Here is an 11,187-nt window from a genome sequence, read left to right as displayed (position 1 = left end):
AGCATCATTTCTGCGGGTGTGGGCACTTGGATAAAGAAACTGTGTAGCTTCCCCCCGTGAGTGTTTCACAAGGTCACCCCTAGGTTCAGAACGCACACCGCACTCGAGACCTTTCCTGCCACCTAGATTCTGGATGGGCTTTTCCAGTCACTTTTGGYCAGTTTATTACTCCACTGGGAGATTATGCTCATCCAAGCATCGTAAAATACCTGCACAGGTTAGTTGTTACACCATATTCTACAAATTCTGCAGAAGATGGAAACAGAAGAGTGTGCACAGTTTTTGTTGGGATAATCCTGGAAAATATTTTAGCAGTTGGCAGAGGAATGATCACATCAATTTGCTGTATTATGCATATTGTGCCTGGAAATGGGATATCTACATAAAAGCGTAGCCAGAAGCCCAGATTGACCATCCAGCTAATGGCTACTTCAGTAAATCTGGTACGTCTCATGAAGAGGTACCAGCTGAATTAAAATTAATTCATATATACACTTGGAGAAGAACATCAGGCATTTGAAGATAGATACAAGAAATTTCTTATGCTTTGTTTGATAATATCTTATGAGTGCTAGGAATTTAATAACCAGCTTCTTGACTGTAACACAGGGGCATAAGAAACATGGACTTTGAGAAAAGGTCCTTTTGGTTGGTTTCAGGTTTTTCTGTTTTTTCCTTTCTGTGTAAGAAGGACACTTACTCATGCTTGTGCACATTCTTTGTGTTTATTGTTCAGGAAAGACTGATGTTGAGGTAGGAAAGATAACTAAAAAATTACTTGGTGCTATATTAATTTAAAAATACCTTAAGTAGATCCCTAACAATGTATTTCAGAATTGCTACTGTGCACACACACACTTACCTACCTATGAATCAACCAATAAATCTTTCTGTATGCATGCATACATACAGGTCAGCAGAAGATATAAACAAGTTTCATCAGGTGATGGAAAAGGAGGAAAGAGCTTTGCAATAGTTTTCCTTTTGTATATGCCAACTTTTATCCAGTCCCTTCTTGTTCTTGAGCAAGCAGAACTCATTTTTTTAGCATCATTATTAACTTTGTCTCATCTTTTTCAAGTAAGCCTAACTTTTTCTCCTTGGAATGGCAATAAGTGGACAGTTTCATTCCATTTCCCATTCAATTATATTCCTTTCCCTTTTTAATTACATCCCCTTTCCTTTTCGTTATTCTCCAGTAAGGCATGCACTTCAGCACTGAAAAACTTCTCAGCTCTGAAAGAACACAAATATAGCAGTGAATGCAAAAAGTGAGCTTCCACAACTTAAACAGGTAACTCATCTTAATAATCATTCAATAGGACAAAAACAGCTGATAAAAATAATGCAATTTACTCCTGCATTATTGAAGAAATGTTCCACAGAGCTGGCAGAAGCCATTAATAAAAGTACTTCTAAATACATCCAAAATACTTAATTTGGGGAYATTTGTCAATGGAGCTATCAAAACCCCCCAGTATGGAGTATTCATCAAGTACTAGTGTGAGTATGCTCTTAGAAAATAATCTAAAAATTATGTGATTATGAAAGATAATATTTTAAGTAACAGTTACCAGCAGTCAACCTAGATTTAAATTAATCTTTTTGAATTGAGAGGTAACTTCACCTCTTTGTGTTCTATACTTCTGATTTCACTCAAAATGGCAGATCAGCAAAGCCTTTGTCATTTACTGAAAAAAAATTTACAMGGTAAGAAGTAAACAATGCTGTTGACAAACAGCTTTCAATACAGTTCTTCATCTGAGTTCTTGTTTCGGCTTATATGCTAGGACTGTGTGTGCTGTGAGTGAGCAGCTATAATCTCCCTCCAGAAAAGAAGTTTTGGAGTTGATCTGGATGAGGATAAGCTTTTGCCTTCCAGAAGAGTTCTGACAGCTACTCTCCAGATAAGTCAACAGACTGAAACAGGTAGTTTGTTTGCACATGTGCCACGATCACAAAAGTATGAAACAAGAGAAACCTTTGTTCTGTGCTTTTTCTTGCCTCAYTGCATGTCTCAATTGTGTCAGCAATTATCAAGTAGCAGGACAGAGTAAAGTCAGTGCTATACAGAACATGTAATCACACGAAATCAGATAGAGATTCTAAGTGCCAGATCCAGACTAGAGGATAATGGAACCACTGRAAATACAAATTTCTTTGCTTCCTCTTTTTCTGAACATACTTTGTGTTGCAAGTTTTCAGTTACCTTTCCCTTTCCCACCTTCCCCTTCCCCAATTCATGGTATTTTCCTGTTTTGGACATATGTTATATTCACAGTATATTTCCATGGTCGCAGGAGCCAAGCTGGCCAACTGCTGTTGAATTCTGATGACTAATGAAAGTCACGCACTGGGCTGCCTGGGAGTATTTACTTATTTCACTCCCCAGCTCCCTCCCAGACAAAAACCTTTTTTTTTTTTTTTTTTTTTTTTTTTTTTTTTTTGTCAACACAAGGAGGCCTCCAAGTGCCCTCTACTGCTGTGTCACAAAGCAGGAGCAGAATATGTGCACACTAGTGTTGGGATGGTAAGTGATGCACAACCCCTGAGCATTGGTAAGGACTGAAGTTCATAGAAGATGTTTTGAACCAGATCTTGCTAACAGTGAACTCGATTCCACAGCTGTATTCTCATCCTAAAAAAAGATGGAACAATAGTTGTGCTGACACCAGCAAGGCCAGAATCTTACCCCAGGCCCTTGTCTTCCCCTTCCTTATAATTCTGCCCAGTCTTGTATTTGGCAAGAAAGATGTGGATAATTTTCCTTGCTCTTGTTCAGCTCTTTATGCACCATTTATCATTCTTCTGAACACATCAGATCATCTTGAACAAAAATGTTGAATTAATATACCCAAAACAAGTTTATCAGTTATACCTTACTCGAAGTACACCTATTGAATATGTTTCTTATAATGTAGTAGACAGTTTACAGTATCTACTGTAACTTATKGCTCCTAAAGCACAATTGTAGTGCTTAAAAATAGTAAGATTTTGCCATAGCTCTTGTCTCATCACAGAATACGCTTATTCTATGTAGTTTGTTGGGCATAAGGCTCAGTACTGTTTACTCTCCACATGTGCAATACCAAAACATAGCATTATGTAATGAAGATGTTGAAAAAGAAATTTCTTCAGCCTACTTTCATCACAGCAACCTCAGACATCMAGCTGCAGAAAAAGAAAACAACCAAATAATTCTCAAAGCAAAATTCAAATCGTTTGAAGTAACAYCTTATGTAGAATAAGTACATGAATGATGAAATTACTGCATGGAATTTATATTTTTTACAAGGTTCCCTGCACAGTAATTATGAGGCCTCCTTCTAGATCAAGTTCTACTGTTTTATTTTTCTTAATTAAGTATTAGAAACAGATCAGTGAAATGCACCTACAACATTTCATTAGTGGGTGCTCATTCATTATATGACTGCCACTGTATTCTCATTGTTCAACACCCTTTACTARAAGGCTCTTAACAGAAAGTACAAACATGAAAAATACACAGGGATGGAGAATACAATCAGAAGACAAAAAATTATGTAAACAGAAATACTCATAGGCAGACAACTCACAATCTCTCTGCAAATGTGTAGAGGTCAGACAGTGAAACACTCAATTCTTGTCCTGTCCCCTGATGACCTCCTCAAGCTCCTTTCTTTCTGAATCTCCACACTTTCTCAGAGCACKTTAAGCTATCTGTCTTTTGAGTAATGAAAGAACCCAAATCAAATTCTGTCCCTCCTTTGGTTTTTAGGTAACTAATAAACACTTGCCTCATTGACTCAGAAGCTGGGCCAGAGAAATGGTATTTCAAGTTATCTATAAAGACTAAAGCTGCTCCAAATGCCCACCACAATGTACAACTTCCCTCTGCCGCAAACAGACAGGAAAGATGACAATATGTTGGCATAGCAGGTTTTTAGGTCAACAGCTATGCCAACATCTTGCCTCCTCTCCAGCTCTGCACAAAGGAACTCCTTGGAAAGGTATCTGTGGGAACTGTACCATCTCTAAGTGTGATTTGTGTGGTCTAAAACAGAAACCCAAAATTTATGTAGAAGCTGCACAGTGTTAAAGATAACACCTGAGTACCGGTCTCACTGTACACTGCACAGTAATGCTAATGTGAGTGGGTCTTTACCCCTTAGGCTATGAGATCTAAAAAAAACCCTGACAAAAGCCAAGTTTGTAATTCTGTGCCTCCAATAGCTGCAGAGCAGAGACAGTGTTTGCCTAACTATTTTTCATAAAGCAATAATGTATTCAGGAACTTTTCTTACCAAAGCATCAATAAAATCCAAGACAGAGGATGGCTGATCTAGAGCTGTGTCCTATTCACCACAGTAGAATCATATTCTCAAGTGACTTCATTTTAAAGTCATTTTCTGTGTTTGGTCCGTCTCTTTGTCCTAGATTCACCTAAACAAAAAAGTGATGCCAAAGGGAGAGATTTAAAACACATACATTTGTTGTTACAAAAATAAATCAGCAGCTTCATTCATATCTAGAAATCACACTGCCACCTTCTTGTAATCTATTTCCATTCGCACAAACATTTGCAGGCGTTTTTTGAGGGCAGCGGATTTGCCAAGGAGACAGATTTTCAGGAGGAAAGTGGCAGTCATTACAAAACTGGAGACAGACTCAGGCACTCGACCTTGCCCAAAGTGCGATATTTCCACTGTTTGATGGTTGATTGGTGCTTTCTTTTCACTTACTTGAAACACAGGAGGGGAGATATTTATTTTATTTCTCTAATCATTTACCTGGGGCTATATAGTAGCCAGAATGACAAGAGAGAAATGTAAGAGTCTAATAAGTGTAAAGATATTTGATAATCATCTAGAGCACATTGACTAGGTTAGTCATTCACAATACCAAACATATGCTTTACTGAAAAGATGMTGTGTCAGCTATGGAAGTTGCCAACTGCACCTTTAATTTTCACTCCCAAACTCCGTATTCCAACCAGACCCCTTGATGTTATATCAGCATTGTGGAGTTTTGTAGTTTGGGGCTTTCCCCCCTCCACCCCCCCCCCCCCCCCCCCCCCCCCCCCCCCCCCCCCCGCCAGATTCTTGAGAATGAGAAGAAAAGCAAAGGAAAAGTTTTTTACATTTGTTACAACACCTTTAACATAAGTGAATAGCATTCATGGCCACCAGAGCCCCTGGAAACATAGTATTTTTTTAGGTATTTGAAGAAGTTGGGGTTCAGTAAAACCTTTCAAAGCTGAGGTTGCCTAGTACGACCTCATTCAGGTGTTATCTTTGTATCAATGATCAGCCCCCTTCACAATGTACAACCTAGAACCCTGCAAAAAAAAGGGAGTTTTCTTATTTTTCCATATTACATAAATAGAATAGAAAATTTTCTGGAGCCAAGCAATTTATCACATTTCAAAATACCACAAGAGAACACCTTTTGTTGTAGTTGTTAACATTTGTGTCTTTAATTGACATTGCAATTAGCAGGCAAGCTGTCTCACACAAYTGAGACACAACTGCCACAGAACTGGAAGCCTGTTTTCCACCAATTACTCTCTTCTAAAACAGCTGTGCAGAGCTGAAGACCAGTGAATGACTCTACATTTCAAAGAGTCTCTTTGGAAATACATTTAAGGAAAAACTCTTAAATCTACCGTATTATCAGTGTTATCATGTTGTCAGTGAATTCCATCAGAATTTTCCATTCAGGTATCTCAGGATGGGAAAACATTTAAATTCTTCAAAATGGAATGTAAATTGTAAGTTTCAAATACTTATTTCATAAAACGTATGTACAGATGTACAGAAAAAAAAACATATTTACTTGTTTATTTTGTGTTTGCTAAGCCTTTCTTTCTGCCTTTAGAGCTTAGGTTATAAATACGTATGTAGCTCGTGTGTTCATATGTAACTTTACCATTATCTTACAGATCTCTTACAAGTCAGAGTGGTTTTGTTAAAACTTCTGCAATAATCTTCACATTTACTTAAGATATTGACTTTCCAAGACTTTTTTCTGAATTGCAAACTCCTTATATTTGGGACCATATTCTGCAGAGTGTTTGCGTGTACRTGTAGTCACATCAGTAGAAGGTTTTTATACTCTGACATGACATAAAATAAACAAGATCTAAATTAAACAGCAGTGTCAGCAGACAAGATCAGGGTGTGTTAATGTCGATGCTCTCTGACCTGCCAATCTGATGCCTCATACAATCACTTTTGTCCTAACAAAGCCTGTTTTTTTGGAGGGCAGTGTATGAAATGCAGCTTAGTCTGGACTTTGGCCAAGGGAGCTATTATTTCAAAGCTGGATATCCTTGCTGTGCCACTAAACCAAAGAGTCTGGATTTGGCATGCTGTGATGATGACCCAAAATCTGATCAGTTCAAACTACCAGCAAGACTATGCTTTGCAGCAGTAATGGGTGCTGTGAAGTTGACATCCTCTTTCACAAATCCATGACTGAAACTGAAAGCAGAGATGTGTACAGCTTGCAGAACTAACATGAGGTGCTTGCAGCACAAGATTCTGACAATCTGCTGATAAAGTGCCTTCGATGCCACAGCTCATTTAAGACAAAGTTCACTGTGAAAGAAAAAAGGAAGTCATAAATAATTAATATAATTAACGGCTTTTATGTATTTAGTAGGTTTTTCCACAGACCCTGTGAGCTACAAAGACCAACAGGTTCAGTGTCTGGCAATACACAAACAATACCAAATGCATAAAGCAAACCAGCTGTTGRAAGAACCACTTTCTGACTAAGGAAAAAAAAATTAATTACAATTGATAAAACCAAATGTGSGTTAGTGCATTTTTCTTAATGACTTCACAATATCATCTGTTCTCCCTGTTAAAGAGTTCAGTAGCAGAACACAATCTATCTTTAGTATGGCCAGGTAAGAATATGAAAGGGGAAAGCAACCAGATTACAGGCTTATTCATCTGATGCATCAAAATATCTTCCACTCTCAGATTACTCTTCACAATTTTCAAACACACTGCAACAGGGCAGCAGCAAAGAGAGACAGAGAAAGAAGATAAAACACACACAGAGGGAAAGGCAGTGATAACACAGAAGAATGGAAGCTTCCAACAGMAAGGACCTGCAGAAAGAAGAGAAGTTCCCAAAGCCTGAGATGAGCTTGCAGAATCACATCAACACTCTGCTGAATGAAGAAGAAAGATCTGCCAGATCAGGAGAGACTGAGTAAGGCAGCCCCATCTGCTCCCTGTGCAACAACCAACATAACAAGATAAGGCAACAGGTAATAGCAGTAGGTGACTATTCTAGGTTCAGACCTACCCATTTGATGACCTGACACGCTCTCTGTGGAGGTGCTGCTTTTTRGGGAGTCATAGCAGTGATCTCACTGACACAGAACTGAGCCTTATACAGTTCACTGATGACTACACACTGTCACACAGACCCTTTCAAACACCTTGCCTTTGACCAGGAGGATTGATGAAAAAGCTACCTGCCCTTCAGAGTCCCTTAGTCTCACATCCAGGCCTCTGCAATCTCTCTTGTTACCCCTCAGGCTGCTCCAGGGCTRTGTCACTGTTGCTGCATCAAGTGAAACAACAACAGTGGGTCTGGGATAAAGGGAGGACAGGAGCAKGTAACATTATWGCAGGGGCCTGACCAGGAACACCAAGAACATGGGTCCCTCTACAGACAGAGAGGAGCAGCCTCACATTCACAAGCCAGGTCCCCATGGGGGCTGGAAACATCCCAACAGCTGTTCAAGGGACAGCACAGCAGGGTATAAGCAACCTGGAGGYTTCTGGAATGCATTGATGGCAACTTCCTTCTCCAAGTGACASAGAAGCCAACAGGGAAAGGTGCTATCCTGGACCTTGTTCTCAYCATAAGGAGGGGCTGGTGTGGAAAGAGAAGATCCAGGGCAGCCTTGGCTGCAGTGACCATGAAGTTACGAAGATCAGGCTACAAGGAGGGGGCAGAGCAAGCTCACCACTCTTGACTTCAGGAGAACAGATTTTGCCCTCTTGAAGGATCTGTTTGGTAGAGTACCATGGGAAATCCTGAAGGGAAGTGAGAAAGCTTGTTAATATTCAAGATTCACTCCTCCAGGCTCAGGAGTGATCCCGAAAAAGATCATGTCAGACAAAATTGCCAGGAAGCCTGTGTGGATGATCAAGGAGCACCTGGACAAACTCAAGCACATACACACACACACACACACACACACACACACACACACACACACACACAAAAAAAGCCTAAAGAGCATGAAAACAAGGACAGACAGACTGTGAGGAATACAGAGAGACTGCCCAAGAAGACAGATTGTATCACTGTATGAAAACTAAGCCCTTGATAGGATTAAATCTGAACCACATCTAAAGGGATGTGAAGAGCAATAAGAAAAGCTTCTACAGGTACATCAATGCTGAAAGGAAGATTAAGGAAAGYATGGATCCTTTTCAGATGGAATCAGAAGACCTGGTTACCCAGGACATGGAGAAGGCTGAGGTACTCAATGAGTTTTTTGCCTCAGTCTTTACCAGCAATTGCTCCAGCCAAATTGCAGAAGACAAAAGGAGGGACCGGGGAGAATGAAGAACCAGTCACTGTAGCAGAGGATCTGGTTTGAGACCATCTAATGAAACTGAAGGTGCACAAATCTGTGGGACATGACATGCACTTCAGGGAGCTGGAAGATGAAAGGCCTACTATTCGTCCAGTTAGAGTGGTCTGATGAAATTCCCACTGACAGAAAAACATTACCCCCATTTTTAAAAACRGGGGAAAAGGAAGGACTGGTGAACTATGGGCCAGTCAGTCTCACCTCTGAGTCCAGCAAGATCATGGAGTCGATTCTCCATGATTCTTCTTTGAATCTCCAGTCGATTCTTCTTTGCTGTGCAAAGGCAATGGAAAATAAAGAGGTGATTAGTGACAAACAACAGGGTTTCACTAAAGACAATCTCTGACTGACAAATCTGAGTGCCTCCTACAATTGGGTTACAGCCGTGTGGACAAGRGAAGGGCAACAGATGTTATCTGCCTGGACTTCRGCAAAGCATTTGACACTGTCACACATGGCATCCTTGTCCCTAAATTAGAGAGATATGGATTTGATGCATGGTCTAGAAATCCARCCTTGTCCTGGGCTGCATCAAAAGCAGCTCAGCCAGCAGGGTGAGGGAGGTGAGTCCATCCCTCTACTTCCCTCTTGTAAGACCCCACCAGGATTATTGTCCAGTTCTGGAGCCCCCAACACAAAAACTATGTGGACCTGCTGGAGAGAGTCCAGTGGAGAAATAATAAATGGGTGGAACACCTCTCCTATGAACACAGGCTGAGGGAGCTAGGGTAGCTCAGCTTGGAGAGAATGCTGTTCTAAAAAGACCTAAAAGGTGCTTGACAGGGACTTTTGGCAACAATATGTAGTGATAGGGCAAGGGGAAATGGCTTTAAATTGAAAGAAGGCAGGTTCAGATTAGTTATCAGGAAGAATTTCTTTACTATGAGGGTGGTGAGGCACTGGAACAGATTGCCCAGAGAAGGTGTGGCTGCCCCATCCCTGGAAGCATTCAGTGCTAGGCTGGATGGGACYTTAAAAACCTGTTCTAGTGGAAGGGGTCTCTGCCCATGACWGAAGGGTTGGAACAAAATGATTTCTAAGGTGCCTTTAAACCCATTCTATGATCCTGTGATTCTATGAAAAGTGCTTGAATCAGATATAAAACCAGCACCTCACCAAAGCAAAGCTGCAGCTTTAAAAAACTCTTGAAACAAAAGCTTAACAAAGGGGGTTAAGCTTTCATGAAGGGACAAAGGAAGGGAGAAACAACCATTGTTGATGCTGATCYACTGGGATGAACCTTGCAGCAGAGAATGCAAAGTTGCCTTCCAACCCCTCAGCATCACCTGGTTACTGTGTATAGACCTGCTCCAAGCAGGTTTAGACAACCAGTATTCAAAGCACTGGCATCTGCCTGGAGCTTCTTGTATTATAGGACTCCCACTGTCAGAACCAGGAGCTGCACTGGCATTAGCAGCAGCAGAGTATGTGTGAGGGAAAGCACCAGGAGAAAATAGGCAGCCTTACAGGCATAGTTTAATCCCTGCAATTATGTAGACCTGGTAATGTAAAGATCTACAAACAAATTCTGAAGCTTCATAAAACTGGGAGTTTGGGACATTCCCTCAAGGATYTTTGTTTTTAAAATAAGTATTTTGGCAGCCTCCGACATGCATGATCCATTTCAATATCTTTTTTCACTAATTATAGAGAGACTATGCCTAATTTCCTCAAAATAATAGCCCAAAATTTTTAAATATAAGAGTCTGTCATAAATTGACTTAATTGCATTTTAATTAATTTTCATGTATTGCACTGGCTAAAGTATTTTTTCACATTAAATGCAGAATAAGCACATTTTTTGAAGAAAGAAATACTTTGCTCCAAGGAGATCAAGCCAACATATGCACACACAACACTGCTGAGGAATAACACTCTTAATCCTACAGAACTGGTGAGCAATCAGGAGGGGCTCCAAATTGCAGGGAGACTGAGGTGAAAGACATGTCAACTCTCCTGTGGACTGGGCTGCCCAAGAACATTTGGTAGATTTCTAAAAATCTGAAAGCATTCTGCACCAGGAAGTAGATRGAAGTAATGAGCAGGCAAACAATTTCTAGAAAATTCTGCAATCCCATTTCCCGAGAGTATTTTCAGCTGGGAACATATCAACAACAAAGAAGCAGCAGCTGGAAACAGAAAAACATACAGCTGCTTGAAATGCTCTGTGAGGAAAACCTGGTCTTATTTCTTTTAAAAAGGCTCACATACATTCCTCTCTCACTCCAAATTACTAGGCCATAAGGAATTTTGTAAATTATTCATCCAGAAGTATTTATTCACTTAGTACAGTGTAAAACCATTATTTGTTCTACCTGAATTTGACTGAATAGAACAGTCCTTGTCCTTCAGTTGAAGGATTCTTCCATATAATGTTTTCCACTGGTATTCTTCTAGTTAAACTTAAAAAAAAGTTTTTTCTTTCCCTTGCTACTAAAACCTATGAAATTATGCCACAGACCAATGCACATAAATTTTCCTACATGGTCTCAAGACACACCCAAAGAGATTCCATTTAGGTTCTGTGGGTTTTTAATTGAGCCTATTTGGTCTACATATGCAGCTCCTTTTTTTTCTTTTTT

The 11,187-nt window shown here is 40.1% G+C and overlaps 1 protein-coding gene across 1 annotated transcript in view; it reads right to left on the bottom strand.

Annotated features, from left to right (window-relative positions):
- LOC130577602 (translation initiation factor IF-2-like) overlaps positions 1-11,187 on the bottom strand; it is a 23,888-nt gene that overhangs the window by 700 nt on the left and 12,001 nt on the right. The window contains exon 3 of the mRNA XM_057373091.1: positions 4,284-4,422. Within this exon, the coding sequence (XP_057229074.1) occupies positions 4,339-4,422 (84 nt within the window). The 3' untranslated portion in view covers positions 4,284-4,338. The remainder of the gene's footprint in view (positions 1-4,283; positions 4,423-11,187) is intronic.

The sequence above is a fragment of the Malurus melanocephalus genome, unplaced genomic scaffold (assembly GCF_030028575.1).
Source record: "Malurus melanocephalus ecotype Western Australia unplaced genomic scaffold, MMel_1.1 scaffold_184, whole genome shotgun sequence".
In the NCBI taxonomy this organism is placed as follows: domain Eukaryota; kingdom Metazoa; phylum Chordata; class Aves; order Passeriformes; family Maluridae; genus Malurus; species Malurus melanocephalus.
This window is presented reverse-complemented; position numbering and strand designations above follow the sequence as displayed.